At 33.9% G+C, this 21,935-nt stretch overlaps 1 protein-coding gene across 4 annotated transcripts in view; it reads right to left on the minus strand.

Moving 5' to 3' along the window:
• Positions 1-21,935, minus strand: part of CSMD3 (CUB and Sushi multiple domains 3) — a 1,311,921-nt gene that overhangs the window by 172,793 nt on the left and 1,117,193 nt on the right. For 3 of the 4 annotated variants that reach the window (XM_081504393.1, XM_081504395.1, XM_081504394.1), the window contains 4 exons: positions 18,475-18,588; positions 17,878-17,973; positions 16,086-16,289; positions 3,969-4,093 (listed from right to left, as the gene is read on the minus strand). In XM_081504393.1, the coding sequence (XP_081360519.1) occupies positions 3,969-4,093; positions 16,086-16,289; positions 17,878-17,973; positions 18,475-18,588 (539 nt within the window). The remainder of the gene's footprint in view (positions 1-3,968; positions 4,094-16,085; positions 16,290-17,877; positions 17,974-18,474; positions 18,589-21,935) is intronic. The other variant, XM_081504396.1, reaches the window with a different exon arrangement.

Below are 21,935 nucleotides of genomic sequence, written 5' to 3' on the forward strand. Positions count from 1 at the left end.
TATGTTAACTCCTTAAAGTGACCTAAAACTTCACTGCTTTTGGAAATAGTCATTGGTTTATTTGAAAAATAATTACTGAGCACAGACTGCTAGGCTCTGTGCTAGCTGTCAGAAAAGATTTAGTTACTTACCCCATGAACTTACAGGTAATTAAGTAAATACAAATGGTAACCCACTCCAGTATTCTTGTCTGGAAAATCCTATGGACAGAGAAGCCTGGTGTGCTACAGTCCACGGGGTCACAAAGAGCAAACAGGACTGTGTAACCGAGCACACAAATCAAAACAGTAACATGTGATGGGTATTATGATATAAGGATATTACAGGGATCAATGAGAGCATATAGCAAGAAGGCTTAACATTGCTTCAAGTTCATGAATGGTCTTCCACAGGAACTGTTTTTAAGGTGAGACAGAAATAATGAGTAAGAATAAACCAAATAAAAGGGATGATGGAGTGTGTTGGCAGTAGAAGCAACAACATTCACAAAGGTCCAGAGGCAAGAGAGAGTCAGGTTTCTATAAAGAAGTGAAATAGAGGCAAGAAATGAGGACAAAGCACAGAGGCATAATCAGCTGTGTCAAGGAGTTCAGGATAGAGGGGGAAATCGAGGTATTGTAAAGCAGGAAACTTTGAGCATTAGATTATTATTTTTAGAAAGTTACTCTCTTTGCCCTGTGAGGAATAGATTGGAGGAGAATAGGAACCTGGAACAGGGATGATGGCCACCTAATCTTGAGTGGTAAAAGTGTGGATGGAGAAAATAGACTTTGAGAGGTCTGTGAAAGACAGAACTGATATAGTTCTTTGTGCACTTGGACACAGAAAAAAAATCATCAAGGTTTTTGGCTTGTGCAACTGAATGCATGAGGGGTTCATTCTGAGAGAGCAAAATGGGGAAGATTCACAACTTTGAGAAAAAAGTCATGAAGTCAGTTTTGACCGGTTGAATTAGAGGTGTAAGAAGTTTAGGGGCTTCCCTGGTGGTCCAGTGATTAAGAATCTGCCTTGCAATGTGGGGACACCAGGTCGATCCCACATGCTGCAGGGCAACTAAGCTCATGCACTACAACTGAATCCCATGTACCCTAGAGTCCATGCTCCACAAGAGAAACCACTCCAATGAGAAGCCTATGTACTAAAACTAGAGAGTAGCTCCCACTCGTTGCAACTAGAGAAAGCCTGTTCACAGCAATGACAACTCAGCACAGCCAAAATGAATAAATACAAACACACACACACACACATACACACACACACACACACACACACACACACACACACACACATATAAAAGAGAGATGCAAAAAATTTAGCTGAAAATGTTCAGTGGGCAGTTAGATAAATGTCAAGCTTAGGTGAAAGGTATGGGTTAAATATTAGGTTTGGAAATCATTTATTCAATCTTTCATTTAAAAATATGTTTTCTAATTATCTACTATGATTCAGCATCAGCAAATAATGGTAACTGAAGCTAGGAAAGTAGGCAACGTGGCACAGAGAAAGGTGCCATGTGAGATGGACTCTCACAAACACCATATTTGATGAATTGAAGAAGAGGAGATCATGTTCCTAGATGTAGAAGCAACAACTATAAATGTAGAAAACAAAAAAAATTCAAGAGAGTATTAGGTAGAATGGAGGGGAAAGATATCTTAAGAGTGAGGGGAGAATGGACAGGACAGAATGTTGCTAACAAAATAAGTAAGATGAGCAATTCAATGGATTTAATGGCATGTTCCTCAGTGATCATTATAAGAGTGACTCAAATAGAGCACTGGACGCTGAAGCAACATCACAGGGAATTGGGAACAGGGGGTGAGAACTAGAGGGAAAATGCCAGGGATTTTATTATTTTAAGATGAGATAAAAATGGACAAGCTGATGTCAATATATAGATGCTCTAATATAATTCTCATAAATGTATAACCAGATGATACAGTAAATGTTCCATGAAGATTTTAAAGGTATCAGCCCATTTCAGATTGCCTATGCAGTCTGGAACATGGATGACCCTCAAATCTTTGCTAATTCTACCAATAATAGGATAGAGTGGATTGGATATTTTCAAATTTTAAAAGTTGACCATAAAATAATAGCACAACTAGCCAGACTATAAGCAGTATTTTGATTGCTAATATTTTTAAAACACTGAAAAAGTACATTTCAAGTTTTCTCATTGATTTACTGACCTATTTAACATCTGATATCTGTTAAGTATTTTTTTAAATTTTTTGAAAAGTTATCAAGTTAAATTGAAAATTTTACTTTTTATTGAAAATTATATTTCTAAGTTCAGTTTTAATAAATCATGTGTTGGCTATTTTTTCCATGACTGATATACGTATCTCAAGTTTCTAAAGGAAAACCCTATGACTCAATTGGAGAACGGCAAGTTATTTTTATGAACTATCAGTTCAGTTCAGTTTAGACATTCAGTTGTGTCCTAGTTTTTGTGACCCATGAACTGCAGCACACCAGACTTCCCTGTCCTTCACAATCTCCCAGATTTGCTCGGACTCATGTCCATTGAGTGATGCCATCCAACCATCTCATCCTCTGTCGTCCTCATCTCCTCCTGCCTTCTGTCTTTTCCAGTATCAGGGTCTTTTCTGAGTCAGCTCTTCGCATTAAGTGGCCACAGTTTTGGAACTTCAGCTTCAGCCATCAGTCCTTCCAATGAATATTCAGGACTGATTTCCTTTAGGATTGACTGGTTTGATATCCTTGCTCTCCCAAGGACTCTCTGGAATCTTCTCCAACACCAGAGTTCAAAAGCATCAATTATTTGGTGCTCAGGTTTCTTTATGGTCCAACTCTCACATCCACACATGAAATACAGTCTGTGTAATATTCTGTGAAGTTTAATTATGTTCCACGGGATAAAGGATAAACACTGACAGTAAAAGCAGTAAAAGGCTATCTACTTGCCCTGAAACAATTTTCTTCTCAAACAGAGTAGCTGGTCAAAGTGCTCCCCATACAAAATGGTCACAATTGAAGTAATATGGTAGATATTGTAGGTACTGACTGTCTGTAGAAGAGCATTCTTCTTCCTTGCTGACAGAGAAAAATTTTGTTCAACTGAGTGAGAGCGGTGTACATCAGAGAAGGATAAGACTCTTGCCAGATCCAGACAACTAATCTTGATTTTTTCAAAGCCAAATCATAGTAAATCTTTTGCTATTGCCCAGTGAATGGCTTAGGAATGGATATGATTGAAATTTGGTCAACAGGAGAGAATGGAAAATCTACTGGAAAGTTTGTGAAAAGTTCTCAGTCATTATAAAAGTACATAACATAGAAACATTCCATTCCATCTATTGACCATTGCTGAAAAATACTGTCATGCCTAGAGATTTTATAGCTATCTCAAGACCATTAGAGAGGAAGTCCAAGAACTAAGCCAATATGCTAACTATTGCAGGACAGAGATGAAAAAAAACCTGGGTCAGGAATGATACAAATGAACCTTTGCAATACACAATGCTTAAACCATCTTACTCAAAGATGCAATGTTATGTAGAGCAACATATTTTTCTTATTGCTTATGCAGTCATGAATTGGTTTTCTGTTACTTGCAGGCGAAAAAAAATTATGGTAAGTATCTTTCCATAGGGCTTCCCTGATGGCTCTGCAGGTAAAGAATCCACTTGCAATGCAGGAGGCACAAGGGATGTGGGTTCAATCTCTGGGTCAGGAAGATCCCCTGGAGGAGGATATGGCAACCCACTCCAGTATTCTTGCCTGGACAATTCCATGGATAGAGGACCCTAGTGGGCTACAGTCCACAGGGTCACAAAGGATCAGACTCAACTGAGTGATTGAACACACACATCTTTTTTTAAATTCAGCTATGCGAGTCAAAAGCATTGGCTGAAATTCTAGAAATTACGTGCTTCCTGTCATCTCTGAAAAGATTTACTTCAAATATACAATGAAAAGAAGAAAAATTTAAATATTCTTACTTGAATGCCAGCTCCCTCAGGCACTGTGATCTTCCACACACAATTCAGATTGTTGTCATAAGGCTCAGGGTATCCAGGAGACAAAATAGTCCCTTTGCGCTTAGTTAAAATTCCACCACAGGGCACTGAAAGTAAAGCAATCCATGAGAGGCAGTTAATTCTAATGCAAAGGATTAAAATAAGTGAAAAGGTCAGCAATAACATAAACAGATACTAGACTTGCAAAAATAATCAAATCATATTATGCTTTAAAACTTAAAAGAACCATGAAAATTGTCTTCCTATAGCACAAAAACTTCCTATAATACAAAAAAAAAGAATTAGCCAACATTAAAGGATATCCTGGCAATAGCATATCTAAAGTCATTCTATAATTAACTCAATAATAGCATATTATTTGTATATTACTAAAATGTTCATTGATACAAGTTAAAAATTGTTCATATGTACATAAAGAATTTTTGAAGAATTATTTTATATTTATTATTTTCTCTTCATGTATCTTTTGAGTAGTAATAAAATCCCTTTAGAGTAATAATAATGATGATTACAATTATTTTATGATTATAACATTTATACAGAGCCTACATACCAGTACTCTTCTAAACACTTTTACATATTTTAACTTATTAAAGCTTCCCAACAATCCAACAATATATGAATAAATATCTTCCTCATTTTACAGCTGAGAAAATGGAGGCACTAACAGTTTAAATAACTTTCTCAAGATCACATAGCTAGCCAGAGATGAAGATGGAGTTTGAACACTGGTAGTATGGCTCCACATTCATGTCGTTCAGTATAAAGAAAATACTCAATATGGTGATAGTCTGGTTATTGCCAGTACAACTACTACAGGAAAGAATACATATGGAGACTTGCTCTGAAGACAGTAAAGACTTTCAACACTTTTTAAAGGTACCGATCTTAAAGCAAAATTTTTACACTGCTGTTAGTATGAGATTGACTCTGGGAATGACCAAACTTAACAGTTTTAAATACTGTGTAATGTTGGACATGTCCTTGAACTCTCTGAAACTCAGATGCTTTGTCTGTTAAAAGATAATGCAATTGTTTCCAAGGGGCTTTTGTGGAATGTAAATAGATATTATAATCTACATAAAGGGGCTTCTCTGGGGCCCAGTGGTAAAGAATCCATCCGCCAATGCAAGAGAAACAGGTTCAAAGCATGGGTCGGGAAAAATCCCTGGAGAATGAAATGGCAACTCACTCCAGTATTCTTGCCTGAGAAATCCCATGTACAGAGGAGTCTCAAAAGATTCAGTTACAACTTAGCAACTAAACAATAACAATGTACGTAAAGAAGCTTACACACTGCTTGAAACAGTAAGAAGTCAGTATATTATATTTCCTTTTGCTACAACTATTGTTATTTTATGTTCTAATGGCACTAGGATCCTTAGACATGTGTCCTAATCTGGCTCTAATGATGAAAGATCAGAATATATTTTTGTAATAATTTTTAAAGGTAATTATACAACTTTGTGCCACTTCTAAAACTGAATGCAAAAAATCTAGGGTAATTACTCGAAAGAATGCTACAAACTTTTTTTTACATTTTCAAACTTTTAAATCAGTGTGATAAAGTATTTTTAAAGAAATTTTTAGCTTATCCTCTTTCTGATCCTTTCAATTCAAATGCTATATCTCTCTGTGATCTATACCATCTTCTCATCTCTTTTTAACCATCGCTGTTCTGTAATAGCATCTATTACCATGTCATCTATATACTATGACTCCAGTGTTAGTTGCTCAGTAGTGTCTAACTCTTTGGAATCCCATGGACTGTAGCTTGTCAGGCTCCTCTGTCTGTGGGGATTCTCCAGGAAAGAAAACTGGAATGGGTAGCCATTTCTTTTTCCATGGGATCTTCTCAGCCCAGGCATCGAACCCAGGTCTCTGGCATTGCAGGCAGATTCTTTACTGTCTGAGGCACCAGGGAAGCCATATACTATGACTACTAAACATTTATCTCTAGCCATAACTTCTACCCAGAATTCTACAATAATATGTCAATTCAATATCTCAAAATTCACATGTCCAAATCAATATTTTTGAAATTCTCCCTGATCTATACTATTTGCCCTCTCAGTAAATATTACCACCTAATTCTTAAGCCAAAAATCTAGAACTCAATTCATCTTTCTTTTCAAATTCACATGCACATCTATATTCAGCCTATCAGCAAACTATGTCAATTCTATCTTAAAAATATATCCAAAAGTTTACCAGTTCTCATCACTGATCATGATCTCCCAATCTAAATCAACATTAACTTTTCCTCCACTTCTGCAATAGGCTTCTATTCAGTCTTACTGCTTCTATACCACCCCCATCCCTTATATTAGCCACAGTGATTTTCCAGAAACTGAGATTGTATCTTTCTACAGCTCAATGAATTTCCACATGACTTAGAACAATTCTAACTCTCCCAGCCTTTGAGGCTCCATATGACTTGGCCTCTGCTCTGCCTCTCCCCATTCTTCTGTCATTCTTGCCATCATTCACTCTGTTCTTGACACCTGAGATTATTGTTGTGGCTTGCGTACCTCTGACTTTCATATATCCTACCCCTCTTCATTCATCTCATTTAGATTTAAAACAGCAGCATGCTCTGGATGTCTTCCTCTAACCTCCAGCCTCTGCTTTCTTTTGCTCCATAGCATTTACCACTATCTGAAACAAAAGTAACCTCCCTAAGGGCAGAGACCTTACCCTCTTATTCAAAGCTATGTGGCCAGTGCCTAGAATAGTGCCTGGCACTTTATTGTTATTGTTCAGACGCTAAGTCATGTCCGACTCTTTGCAACTCTGTGGACTGCAGCATGCCAGGCTTCCCTGCCCTTCACTATTTTCGGAGTCTGTTCAAACTCATGCCCTTTGAGTCAATGATGCTATCCAATCATCTCATCCTCTTGGTCCCCTTCTCCTCCTGCCTCCCATCTTTCCCAGGATCAGGGTCTTTTCCAATGAGCTGACTCTTCACATCAGGTGACCAAAGTATTGGAGCTTCAGTTGTTCCAATGAATATTCAGGGTTGATTTCGTTTAGGATTGACTGGTTTGATCTCCTGGCTGTCCAAGGGACTCTCAAGAGTCTTCTCCAGCACCACAGTTTGAAAGCATCAATTCTTCGGTGCTCATTCTTTTTTATGGTCTAACGCTCTCATCCATACATGACTACTGCAAAAACCGTACCTCTGAGTATACAGACTTTGTCTCTGCTTTTTAATATGTTGTCTAGGTTTGTCATAGCTTTCCTTCCAAGGAGGAAGTATCTTTTAATTTCATGGCTGCAGTCACCATCCACAGTGATTTTGGAGCCCAAGAAAATAAAGTCTGTGACTGTTTCCACATTTTCCCCAACTTTTAGCCATGAAGTGATGGGACCGGATGCCACGATTTTAGTTTTCTGAATGTTAAGTTTAAAGCCAGCTTTTTCACTCGCATCAGAATACTCTTTAGCTCCTCTTCCCTTTCTGCCACTAGAAGGGTATCTTCTGTATGTTTGGGGCTTCTTTGGTGGCTCAGACAGTAAAGAATCCACCTGCAATGCAGGAGACCTGGGTTCGATCCCTGGGTTGTTAAGATCCCCTGGAGGAGGGCGTGGCATCCCACTTCAGTATTCTTGCCTGGAGAATCTCGATGAACAGAGAAACCTGGCGGGCTATATTCCATGGGGTTGCACAGAGTTGGAATGCTTGAGGTTGTTGATATTTCTCCTAGCAATCTTGGTTCCAACTTGTGATTCATCTAACCCAGCATTTTGCATGATGTACTCTGCATATAAGTTAAATAAGCAGGGTAACAATATAAAACCTTGATGTACTCCATTCCCAATTTTGAACCAGTCAGTTGTTCCATGTCTGGCTTTAACTGTTGCTTCTTGACCTGCATACAGGTTTCTCAGGAGACAGGTAAGGTGGTCTGGCATTCCCAAATCTTGAAGAATTGCCACGGTTTGCTGTTATCTACAGTCAAAGACTTTAATGTAGTCAAGGAAGCAGACATTTATCTGGAATTTAGTCGCTTTCTCTATGATGCAATGACTGTTAGCTATTTGATCTCTGGTTCTTTTCCCTTTTCCAAACCCAGCTTGTACATCTGGAAATTCTCAGTTCATGTGCTGCTGAAGCCTAGCTTGAAGGACTTTGAGCACTGTTTGCTAGCATGTGAAATGAGTGCAATTGCAGGATAGTTGAACATTCTTTGTCGTTGTCCTTCTCTGGGATTGGAATGAAAACTAACTTTTTCCAGTCCTGTGGTCACGCTGAGTTTTCCAAGTTTGTGACATATTGAGTGCAGCACTTTAACAGCATTATCTTTTAAAATTTTAAATATGTCACCTGGAATTCTATCACCACTAGCCTTGTTTGTAGTAATGCTTCCTAAGGCCCACTTGACTTTACACTACAGGATGTCTGACTCTAGGTGAGTGACCACATTATCATGTTTATCCAGGTCATCAAGACCTTTTTTGTACAGTTCTTCTGTGTATTCTTGCTACCTCTTCTCAATCTCTTTTGCTTCTGTTAGATCCTTATGGTTTCTGCCCTTTATTGTACCCATCCTTATATGAAATATTCCCTTGATAGCTCCAATTTTCTTGAAAAGATCTCTCTAATACTTGGTAAACTAAATAAATGTTTGTTAAATAAATTACTGAGTGACTGTCTATCTGTATAAATCTCATGATTATGTAAAGTTACTTTTTTACCATTCCTGCATCATTCTTTTGTACTAGTATTTTTCTAAAGAAGCTATATTTAATTCTACTTTACTTATTGGAGAAGGAAATGGCAACCCACTCCAGTATTCTTGCCTGGAGAGTCTCAGGAATGGGGGAGCCTGGTGGGCTGCCATCTATGGGGTTGCACAGAGTCGGACACGACTGAAGTGACTTAGCCACGGCAGCAGCACTTGTTTTTATTTTTACCAAGAAAATACATTATAAGTGAGTTCCCAGATGTGCATTACCACATAATAATGTTTTACAAAGTTTTATATCCTTTGTATATTACTTATCCTAATATTTCTTTTCTATTCTAAAAAGAATGTACTGTATATTTCTAATACCTTCTAATCAGTATTATTCAATGTAACATATAGATTAAGAGAACAGATTTTAGAATCAAGCAGCTTGGGTACAAATATTAATTATTTTTTTTGTCTCTAAACCCTAGGGGTTTCACTATCTATCTGTAAAAGATAATATTCTTATCTACCTCCTGGTGTTGGTGTCAATATTAAATGAGATAATGCTTAATAGTACTTCATACAAATATTCATCAATGTTATTCATTATTATATTTAATAACTTTTTCATGGTTGAATGGATGAGTGAATCAATAAATGAAGATTCAGATACTATATGTATTTCTTCATCTGTTTCTTTCCACTGAATAAGACAGTGGGGACAAGCGTTGCCATGGATCCAATACAGGCAGAAATAGTTCTTTTCGGGTCTCTAAAGGACTTGAAAAAAACAAAGCTTGATAAGAGTGATGGGATAAGCAGCTAATTAAACACCTCTGCCTAAGGGAGGTAAGTGGCATGTTCAGGTGTTTTTCAAAAGATACCTCCCACTAACAGAAATACTTATGCCTCAGGGCATATATTGTCAGAGCTATTAGTGGCTACAGGGGCTTATTCAAATCACAGAATCTGAGAGAAGAGAGTCTGGAGTTTTGAGACTAAAAATTTTAAGAAATCTGAAGCGTAATAAGGTCAAATTTGGAAGATAAAGTTCAATCTTCAGCAAATTTTTCAAGTTTACCTCTGTTCAAAGTCCAATTCTTATAAAAACATTATTGTGCTTTATTATAATTTACCTAAAAACTACTTGATGAGACAGATTTGCACAAGAATATTAAATATTGTTTTCTTATACAGGCTAGTTAAATTTGTGAACTACCTTGTTCAGTATCTGACCGTTTTAATTATAAATACAACTTGCATATCATGTCTAATGTGGCTGCTTTCAAGACAACAGTTTAATTTCAATATGTCAACTTTTTAGAAAAAATAATGAACATTTTATTTTGTTCTACTCTGACAGAAAAAAAATAAAAGTGTTGATAGCAGTAATAAGAACTGTGAAACTCAAACAATTATATTTGAGATGGAAATCACTAGAAATGTAGGTCACTGCTTTCATTTGGTTTCAATTGTTGGATGCTCACTTGGCCTAAGCTATCAACTGAGTATTCATTGAACCAGTGAAGGGAGGGGAAATAGAATCATTATGTATAATACTCTGTAATAGATTAACAAAGATTATATTTGAACTGTAAAATATATAGAGAGAATTTGTTCTTTCTCAGAATAAAATTACCTATACAATATGAAAATCTACTGTGTATGTTTTACCTATGCCTCTTTCTATGGATTCTCAAGTGTCTTGTAGCTTCAAGATGGCTTGTAAAGGTCTAAGCAAGTAAACTGAACAAGAATATCACCATGCTTTGAAAGCCTGAAGTTGAAAAAGCACGGGTCCTGGACTTGGGAAGTTGGTCAGTTGTTCTACCTCTATAAAACTTTATGCAATTATCAAACTTATCTGCTAAAATCCATTCATTGAACAAATGTTTATTGAAAACCTCTTGTATGCCATGTTCTCTTTCTGTTGAGCAAAAAATAGAATATACTGACAGAAAGAGGAGGGCAAGAAAGATTAGAGAAATATTCTAACTATATATAATCTGGTGAATGGGTGCTGCTTAAAAAAAAAAAAACAGAATAAAGATATAAAGAACAAATGGAGGATGAGTGGAAGAAAGTTACTTTAGATAGGATGGTCAAGGAAGATATTCAGGTGAAAACTGGAATGAAGCAATGCAGTAAGCCCAAAAGGTATCTTGGGGATGATTTCCCAAGGAGAAAAAACAGAAAGTTCAAAGGCTTTGAAGCAATTAGAATTTTATCCAGATAACAGAAACTGAAAATGAACAAAAATTACAGATAATTCTTTAGTATCAACCTAAGATAACTCTGCATTTGACTCATATTTGAATTAAGACATCAAGCCTTCTCTTTTTCTGAATTTTTGAATACTTAAAGACATAATCATTTTTATTCATAACATTTAAAACTAAAAATATTTATAACTAAAAATAGAAATGCAAAGTATATTTTCATTTATGTAAAGACTAGCAGTGGGATCAAATGGTAAAACCTAAAGTGAGCTATCATCCAAGTGTCATTTAGAATCTAGTTCTTGTCCCATACAAATCCCATATGTCCTTCTGTTATATATTCAGTTTTCTGGATTTATACCTGTTATACAAAGCATACATTACTGTTTTTTTTTTTTTTAAGCGACATAAAGTAATATGCCCTTTTCGTGTGATCTTGGCACAAGCCATCTGATAAAATTTTCTGTCTCTAAGTATGCGCTTTCAAACCAATGCAACATAAAAGGTAGTGTGTTTTATGTTTAAAGACCCTCCATAGATGCACTCACATGTTTCTCAAAAAGCCCAGGTATCTAGAGAGAAATGGGCTTTTGACAGAGAGAGTGTAATGGCTCCTGAGTCCCTCATCTTTTCGCCTTAAAAGTAAAAAGTGAGGCTGAATCCATCTAGGCTAGGGGTGATAGTCTGTTAGCATTTACTCCTGATGTTGCATGTCAGCCACGGCAAGGTCTCAGTCTTTCAAAGGCTTTAATGCTTGGTAGAAGCTTCAGCACTTGCTGAAATGAATTTATAATCAAATGGCCTGATCTTCTTTTTCTTTACATGGATTCTTGCTTCTTATGGCAAAAACACCAGGATTAATCAACTGACACATTTGACATATGGAAAAGCTTTGCAATAATCATATAGAATAGGGGTTTTCTTTTGCTTTAAACAAAAATGTTTACAGTGTACAGTTCTTTTTCTCTGTTTCCCATCACACAGAATATTCTATTTTTTCTCTTATTTCCCTTTCCTCTTCCTAAACTATTGTTATATGTTTTTTTTTTTTTTCCCTGCCTCCTTTAACGTCAGCTCGTTTCTCCCTTTTATCTCTTTCCTCTTTCTAACATTATCTTCATACCTTCATGGACAAAAGAAAATATAATATTTTGGATAATGTAATGTTCAAACCTTGATTAAACATATATTTTTCAACCAATTAGAATAATGGTAATCATTATTTTAATTTCAAGTTTATTTTTATTTTAGACCTTTAGACAAACACTGAAACCAAAGCAAATCATGAATATATACCTATTGTTATAAGTCTGCTCCTTTTAAATCAACTGTCCTTAAATTTATAAATTGATGGAAAGAAATTTCACAACCCCTAAATAACATATTCTAATAATTACTATTATCCTCAAGAAATTGTCATTATATTTCCCTAAAGCCTTTCTGAAAATTTTTAACAGAAAAAAATCTTGCCTTTAAGGAACTAAATTATCAGAATTAGAAAAACTAATAGAAGCCCATGCTTTTAGACCTTTCCAAGATGCAAAATGTTCAGCAGAAGATAATCTTTACATATAATAATTTTAAAGTGTTACTAAAACTACATATCAACAGATTAAAATCAATAATATCAAATCCTTTATGAACACTGCATAGAAGTTCTTTATTTGAGATCCAATACTTTTAGAATTGAAGTTGATGTTCTGATTTTATGGTGGAGAATTTGGAAAGCACAAAACAACTTAATTTTTGAGTACTTACGTGAGTCCAAGAACTCTGCCAAGGATTTAAAATATATAATAGCCACAATAAATCTATAACTTTCCTGTTTTGTTGATATGGGAATTGAGAATCAGAGATTATGCAAAAATTTCCAGACTCATGTAGTAATTCACCACAATTTTTTGTTAAAGTCAAAGCCTATTACTACCGAAGACTCAATTGACCCTTATACTGAGAACCTACTACAGTTCCCAGTTATGAAGACTTTATTCAGTTTTTTATGATTTCTTACAAATTTTTTCATTAATTAGGACACTGTTGTGCATATGTTGGCTCTTTGAACACTCTAAATGGATCAATGAATGTTTTCAATAATATTTAAAGATTAATGAACTAGTTTATGCCTTTTCGTAAGTCTTTTATCAATCTACTTTTATAATTGTCTTGAGGGAATTTTCATAATATATATGAAATGAAAGGAAGATAGCTACTTATTCATTATCTTCCATTGTATAGTATTAATATTTTCAATCACTATGTACATAAAGAAACTAAAAGTGACAGAGAAATGATGTAAATAATTACTGAGAAAAGTGAAGCATAAATAATGATTGATTCCTGATATTTAGAAAGCAATATTTAAAACTCCACTGTAAGGCTAAAGAGATTTATTATCTTGTGTCTTTCTTCAATTACTAAACTGAATTGAAGCAATGTAATTTATGGTTTATGCATATCGTATGACTAATTTTGGCCTAGACTTAAAGGAACATTTCTCTCAGCTCATAGTCTTTTAGGATAATTAATTTATTCACATTTTATGAACTCAACATATAGTGTGGTCATAAGGAAGAACATTAACTATTTTCTCTTATGAGAGTATAAAAGTATATAAAGATCTTTTTGTTCCATTAACCATAGCTCTATGCTAGATGCAAAAGAGGAGAAACATTAAGTGCAAATGATTTCTTTTCCCTAGCTTGCTGATTGTCAAAAATATACTTTAACAGGTTAAGAAATTCCACATTATAAAAAAAAAATATAGAATTTGAATTAGGAAATAAGCTTATCAGCCAAAACAAAAAGGAACACACTCTTCTATCATGCACACTGAAGTATGGAATCAGAAAATATTTTCAAATCCTGCTCCTATGTTACTACTTATTAGGCTGTGTCACTTTTAAAGAAAACTGTTTTACCTCTCTAAGACTCAGTTTATTCATCTGTAAATTCTGAGAGTAACTTCTCCATAGGTTTGCTGTGAGAATTTAATTAAATATGTCTTTATTGATAAATTACTCAGAATGAAACTTGGCAAATGGGAAGTGTTAAATCACAGACAAATTAGAAACTAGTTATTTAGTTAAAAGACAAGAAAGTTGAGGGGTCATTTACAGCTTTCCAGTGTTTAAAATTACTTTCTGTATGTGCTTTTCAACAAATAAAAGAAAAATAAAAGAACAGTTTCCATTCCACTTACTGTAGAAGGAAGAATTAGATCTTTGGTTGTAAGAAAAATATTCTGTGAAATATGCAAGATATATTTGTTTGAGGGAGCGGTGATATCAAGTTCCTATAGAGATCTAGATCCTACATTTTTGTTTACGATAGGCCCAATTTGTACCATTCCGTTCTATTTTTTTTATTTATGATAGTCCTGATTTGCACATTTTCCAAGCACAATTATTAATGATGTTCTTATTTGAATGGTAAAAGATTTAAAGCAGTTTTGTCCTATACATAGTATGTGTTCTATAAATACATATCACTAAACTTTATCTTTACTCTTTTCTCAGTAGAAATGAGTGTAACTTCCATATCATTTCAATTAAAATTTGTTTAAAATACATTTTATTCTAATTAAGTATGAACTAACATTATATTAATCTCTGTTAAAATATGGTAAAATGTGTTTTTAATAGTTAAAAATAAAAACTACTTACAATTTCTTCTCAGGTATGGCAGGATGTGTTATTAAAAATAGATTTTATGTATTTATAAATGTACATGCTGTATTGTTTATATGTACACTCATGTCTTCTCTATCACAAAGTAGAGAATTGAGATTATTAAAATAAAAACAAAATTTCACTTATCTTTTATTTAAAAAAATCCTTCCTCTCATTTTCCAAATCTTACGCTAATAAAACTTTAATGAGGAAGAACTCATTAGAACTATTTCTTAACCTGAGATGAAGCTTTAATACTCTTCTTTTAGTTTTATAATATGTAATTAAAAAACTTAATTTCCAGACATGCTCTTGGAAGAGAGACGAAAGCAACTTCACTATAGTCTACATTTTCCACATCCATGGAATTCTACAAGATCCAAAAGTCACAGTAATGATCCTGAAATATGATAATATGCTAAACTATTGATATTTTTATTGTTTAGAAAATGTTTTAACTGCTTCAAATAATTTATCAGAGCTACGTTTATAAAGCTTGCATTTTGTTTATCAATATAAACTGTATATTTGTGTTGTGTGCTCAGTCCTCAGTCATGTCTGATTCTTTGTGACCCCATGGACTGTAGTCTGCCAGGCTCATCTGTCCATGGGATTTTAAAGGCGGGAATAGGGGAATGGGTTGCCATTTCCTTCTCCAGACGATCTTCCTGACCCAGGGTTCAAACCCACATCTCTTATGTCTCCTGAATTGGCAGGCGGTTCATTATCACTAGCGCCACCAGAAGCCCTGGATATAACATTACAAAAATAGTTTCAAATAATGAGATTTGACTAATCCTATTGTCATCTACTCATTTAAAGTGTTTCCACTTATATCTGTGAAAGACTGGAAAAATTTCTTATTTTATATTTTTATACATATATATAACTTAAATGGGGCTTCTCTGGTGGCTCAGTGGAAAAGAATCTGCCTACAGTGTAATGAGATGAAGGTTCGATCGCTGAGTCCGGAAAGTTCCCTGGAGGAGAGCATGGCAACCCACTCCAGTGTTCTTGCTTGGAGAGATCCCTGGACAGAGGAGCCTGGTGGGCTATGGTCCATGGAGTCTCAAAGAGTCAGTACAACTGAAGCGACTAAGCATGCATGCACATAACTAATAAAGGAAAAAAAAATGTATTAATGTGTATTTTCTAGTTTATTTGCTGATAAAACATGCCCAGAAAAATCAATCTCTGTGATCTTTAAAAGATAGGTAAATTCCTTATATATTGGCATAGACATCTTTGCGTAAATTTTGAAAATGAAAAATGTTTATTTCAAAGGATGGTCACATCCAATAATTCCATATTAACAGCATTCCAATTTTGTGTTATTGGAAATATGTATGTATATTTGCATTGATTGCATCACACCTCAATTGCATCAAATAGCCGCTGTAATTTCCATATTTAGATACTTCATAACTAATAAAGCATTAAATATGGACAGATGCAAGATAACTAATTTTGATATACAATATGTACAACACGAAGCATACAAATTTATAAACTTACCAATACAGGTAGGTAAGGAATCATTCCATTGGGCCAAAGAATTTGGCACTGTATCACACCTAATTGCAACAGATCCATGGAGAATATATCCTGGGTTACATTCAAAAAGAACCAATGAACCAACTGCAAATTCATTGCCAATCCTTCTTCCAAATCTTGGTTCAGGCACAGAACTGCATTGTGTGGAACTTGTTCTAGGAACAGCTGCATACAAATAATTGTGGATTTTAATTTCATGTTTGGTAGAGAAATACAGGTTTCAAAATGTGACTATACAAACAGATTTCAAAGAAATCTTTACTAACTCGAACAGTAGCTAACAATTTGAACATATTTATGAAAGTTTAAAATTTCATACATGATGAAATGAATAAATTCAAAATGAATAAATATTTCTATTGTCATTAAGATTTTTTATCTAAAAACATTTTATTTTGGATTCTTTAAACAACATCAAAAAACATTCTGTTTTTTGTTTTACCATAATTTTATCAATATAACAATGTAGCTTGAGCAAAGATATTTCAATTTAAGGAATGGTAACAGATACATTTTCTTTTTTCTTTTTAAATTGGAATACCAAGCATACAAAAAGCAGATGTCAGGTTATGTAAAGCAATGTCAATTTTTTTTTAACACTATTTTCTCCCTAAAAACACAGATTTTAAAAAAGCAAATACAACACTTGATTAATTTCACAGCATATCCATAAACTTAGTTGTTCAAAACATGTTTGTTATTGATGAAGACAATAACTATGTTCAGGCTAAGCAGAATAGAAGTCAGACAGATTAACAACAATAGAAGCTTTATTTTAATTATCATACAATATCAAATTTGAAATTCCTTTTAGGTATGTTCTTCAATTGTGACTTTTTTAAAGATAGAATGATAACAGGATGTTTTTTCTTTTTAAAACACATACAGATGGGATTAAGGAGTTTGAAAATAGTCCAAAAAATGATAAGATGAATTCCAAATAGATAGATTCCTCTTATGTCACTAGAGTGAAAATATTTCATTTGTTAGAGTGAGTTTTACAAATCATAATTCCATGCATTGTTACAGAGGGGCTACTATTAAGAATGAAACAGTGTAATATTATACTCAATATTATAATTAGAATAAGAGGGTTTAATAAGAATATCAAATCACAAGTGTTTATAAATTTATTTGGAATAAAGTTCAAGATACATTTGAGAATAACTACATTGACCATATATAATTCAAACAAAATACTCAGATGATAGCTCTTAATTTAGTTTTATATAATGTGGCAGTTTGTCTATTATAAGTGACAAAAAACTATGTAAACTGACTTTGAATTGCACAAAAATATTTAATAATTGTGAATAAAGTTTGAATTCTCCTAAGAGAATGAGAAACTACAATTTTAGAATGGAGTAATGATTTCCTTGGGATGTCTAAGTACATCAGCACAAAAAGTTTGTACATTCTTAGAGTGCTAGACTATAAGGGAAATAGAATATGTAGAGTGAAGCACTGTCAAAAAAAAAAAAGATGTTTTGAAAACAGTATGTTAAAAACAAGGAAAAGCATGCAGTTTGCTTGAGAGTGATGATGGAAGCAGTAGATTTTTTTTTACTTTGGTCAAAGGAATAACGCTTTAATAATGGGGAAGGGAAAAAGGCAAAACAATTTTTTTTTTTTTAAAGCACACAACTTTTATCTGTCCTATATGATTATGAGACTCTCATCATTCAACAATTTGAACATAGCATGGAAACTGATTACATTCCTTAGTGTGTTTCTATGCTACAGGGTCACTTACCTTGATAAACAAAGTGAAATCCCTTAGCTGTTATTGGTCCAACTGAAGTAAATCGAATTGTGATCTGATTACCTGAACTCAGTGGAAGTGATTCTCCTACTCAACAAAACAAACACTAAGATATCATAAATAATTTCATTCAGTAAACCTAACAAATTATACTAATTTACACTGTCATTTGAAAACATCAATCTATGCTCTACTAAATTACTTTAATATATTCTACCACTGACAATATATTATTTTGGGTTCAGCTTCAATTGCAACTTTTTTTTTTTTTTTTTTACTGGAAGGCTTTTATTACATTTTGAGAATATTGCCTCATTCTATAAAGAATCTTTAAATATTACATCAAACACCATGGACAAAGTGACTAAATACTATATTTACTTGATTACAATCCCAGAAAATGGTTATATTTTTATCAAGAGTCTGAATTACTGTTGTGTTTCTATTCTTTTTTAAAAAAGTAATGACTTTATGTTCATTTTACTTTATTTCTAATATGGATGATATAAATCTCAACTTTCACTACATTATCAATCAAAGTTAGTCTTTTATCAATAACTGATGCATGGCAGTTCTAGTAAAGGATACCTGAATGGGATCCTGAGAGGGAAGATAACAGAGAAGATTGCTGAGTTGGCCCATCATACACCTCAACAACATCGTGGAGTGATGTCTGGAAAAATACAAACTGGCCAAACACCACTGATCAACAGGAACCAGGAGAAGCAAACAAATCACCAATCATCCAAAAATGAAAACAAAAAACAAACAAACAAAAAAAAAATAGAAAGAGGAGGAGAGAGAGAACAAAGTATTACAATATAATAGTCATCTTTTTTTTCTATCTTTAAAAGAGGATGTGTGCCAATTGGTTGATATGCCTAACACATGTACTTCAGGTCATAAAAGTAGTGAACATGACCTAAATGCAATAAAATTTTAAGAAGACTGTTTTTAAAGTAAATTAAATGGGTATAACATTTAATTTAGCTCAGAAATCATAAGGTTGGTAATTAATAATGTATAATAACTACTTTTTAATTTTTCCATTTGTAGTTTGATTCTTTTCACTTTGTGACTCTCTTCTCTTTTTCTAAATTTTTTTTCCCCTCTTTTAGATGACATAGACAAGTTTTAGTTTAGGGGATTCAGTTTAGATTGCTTTTAAAATGCTATTCCATTATAAGTAATAGTGTTCAAAAAAATATAGCAAGATACTTCTAAGGTCCAGTGTTTAATCCACATTCTAAACTGAAAATGACCCCTGAACATTTATTGTTATCCTTCTGCCAAAATAAGGACATATTATTTATCATTTCTCAGCAATTAAGATATTTAATTTTAATTAAGATAAACAATTTTACAAAATTATTGCTTTTTCATGGTAAGTACAAATCTGACACACTTACCAATAGTTTTATATATGCCTCCTTTTTACTTCATTTTGTACTTTTCCTTTAATAATATATTAACTTTATATGCGGAAACTACTCAAACTATAACTTAAAAGAAGGAACCTGTTACATAGAAGAAATCAACTAGTGTTTTGTGTTTTAAAAAAGTGAAATAGGTAATAAAATTCATCCTTAAAACATTTCATTGAATAGAAAAATTGTGGGGTCTAAAAGAGTATGATTTTTTTAACATATAATTATGTAAAAGCAAAGCAGCTTTTATAAATTCAAAATCATATATTGTAATTAAACTTACGTTGAACAAATATTTATAAAGTTCTTCATGTTTTACCCCTTAAATCGAGGTTATGGTTATCCTACAGTGGTCATGTGAATACAGGTTTATTCATTTGAAACATATTGAGTTTTGCATATGAACCCACACACATGATACTGTAAACAAAGCAACATGTATTTAATTTTGGCCTGCTAAAATAAGCTGGTGATCTCAGTCCAGTTCTTTGTGGGGTAAAATAAAATAAGCACAGATTGAGTGTTGTTACTTAGGATAATTCCTGAACCTGAGAGGGCTGGATTTCATAAGTGATTCTCTTTAAAACACTATCTCGATGTCATGGAAACAAATTTATGTTTCTATCAAATCACATACATGTAGCCAATTATTTTAATGGTTTACAACTCTTATGAAAAATTTTCAGTTCAGATCTTTTTCAAAAATCCATATTTGGATATCATATCCAAAGCTATTTCAAAAATACTCTTGAAAATATTAAGAAAGTTTTTGTTTTCTGTTTTTGGATTTGTTTAGATTGATGTTTGGATGATCTAATTTCAAATGTATCTTGAAAAGTTTCTGTTAAAATGCAGATGTTGTACTGTCTTTCCAAGTACCCCCCCAACCTCCTGCTGCTGCTCAGTCGCTTCAGTCATGTCCGACTCTGTGCGACCCCATAGACGGCAGCCCACCAGGCTCTGCCGTCTCTGGGATTCTCCAGGCAAGAATACTGGAGTGGGTTGCTGTTTCCTTCTCCACCTCCTACCCCATTAAAATCAAGGTAGTCTAATCATCAGAACTTTGCTAAGTTAAGTGGGTTGTGCAACAAGACTCTTGGCAGGTAAAATTCTTTCTCTGTATCTTTATGGGGAGTGATTAGGGAAAAGTTTTCAAAATGCAACATCCTTTATCTCTGTCTCCAAAATAGCTCTGTCTTCCTAAATATCTCAAATAGTCGATGGCCATGCTATCCTCAATAGGTCTGATCTTGCCTAAATATCTCAAATAAGCCAAATTTCCAAGTAAACCACTATATTTACAAATAACATATAAAACAACTAACATACACAATGATCCAAGATCTTTTTCTAAGGAAAAAGGGGGAAAAAAAAAAAAAACAAAATACTCCCTCTTTTTTCCTCTTTGTAAGCTTCTTATTCTCAATTATTACTTCTTTACAGTAGACTATAGTTTTGTGTCGCCTATAAATTGAGTATGTTGAGACTATGGCTTTTAATGACATAGTAATATGACATACTTACATCATATTAAGTAAAGAAAACTACTCTTTTGAGAGGTATTAGTCTGTAGTTATTGTAATTCTCTGATGAGATTGGGGAGAAATTGAGATGTGTAGGAGATGAGAGAGTTGAGTGTTGAATCTTTCTTTATTAAGCAATCAGTAAGCTACTTCTCTTGAACTGCAACCTTACTCTGCAGTAATATGGTCAATGGAAATCTTAAATTAAAAAGTTTTTATTAGGCAAAAACTTTGAGAAGGTACTGAATCATTATATGAAAGTGAAATTTTAAGGTATATGTTGAATAAGTGTTTTGTATATGAAGACTCAAGAGCAGTTGCATAGTGATCTGATTTCCTACATAGCCTCAGGTTAACTACTGGCTTACTAAACTGATGCATTACAATTCTGAAACAAATATCCCCTTCTCAGTCAGAAGTATCAAGAATTAAATGGCTTCCCCACTGTTTGCCTACTCATTCAGCCTCTAAATATCTAAATTTACTTAGTTTTCATATGTTCAGATAACAGTAAGTCTTTTGTTTCTAAAATGTTTTGAATAGCCAACTGTACCCTTTGCAAGGGCTTCCCTGGTGGGTCAGATAGTAAAGAATCTGCTGGCAATGCAGGTGACCTGGGTTTGATCCCTGGGTTGGAAAGATCCCTTGGAGAAGGAAATGGCAACACACTTCACTATTCTTGCCTGGAGAATCCCAAGGATAGAGCAGCCTGGCGGGCTACAGTCTATGGGATGGCAAAGAGTTGGACAAGACTGACAAATTAACACTTTCACTTTCTTCCTTCACCCTTGGCATAGTTCAGACTAAAGTAGGAAGAAAAATGTGAAAGATTTTAAGGTGGACCAAAAGGTAACTGGATGTTGTTTTTTGGTAAACAAGACATTTTCTAGCACATCATTCTGTGCTACCTGTGTTTCTGAGGGCTGTGGTGTAATGCAAAGGATTATTATTATCCAATGGACAGACCAATTTTGCAAGTTTGTAAATTCATTCCAGTATTCTATTAATGTCTCTCTGTCAATTCATCAATCTATTTTGCTATTTGAATTCTTTCTTGAACTGTTGTAACATTTTACTATGTCCCTCATTAATTAATGAC

This window comes from Giraffa tippelskirchi, chromosome 6 (genome assembly GCF_054371585.1).
Source record: "Giraffa tippelskirchi isolate mGirTip1 chromosome 6, T2T-mGirTip1v1.2.pri, whole genome shotgun sequence".
Taxonomy (NCBI): Eukaryota; Metazoa; Chordata; class Mammalia; order Artiodactyla; family Giraffidae; genus Giraffa; species Giraffa tippelskirchi.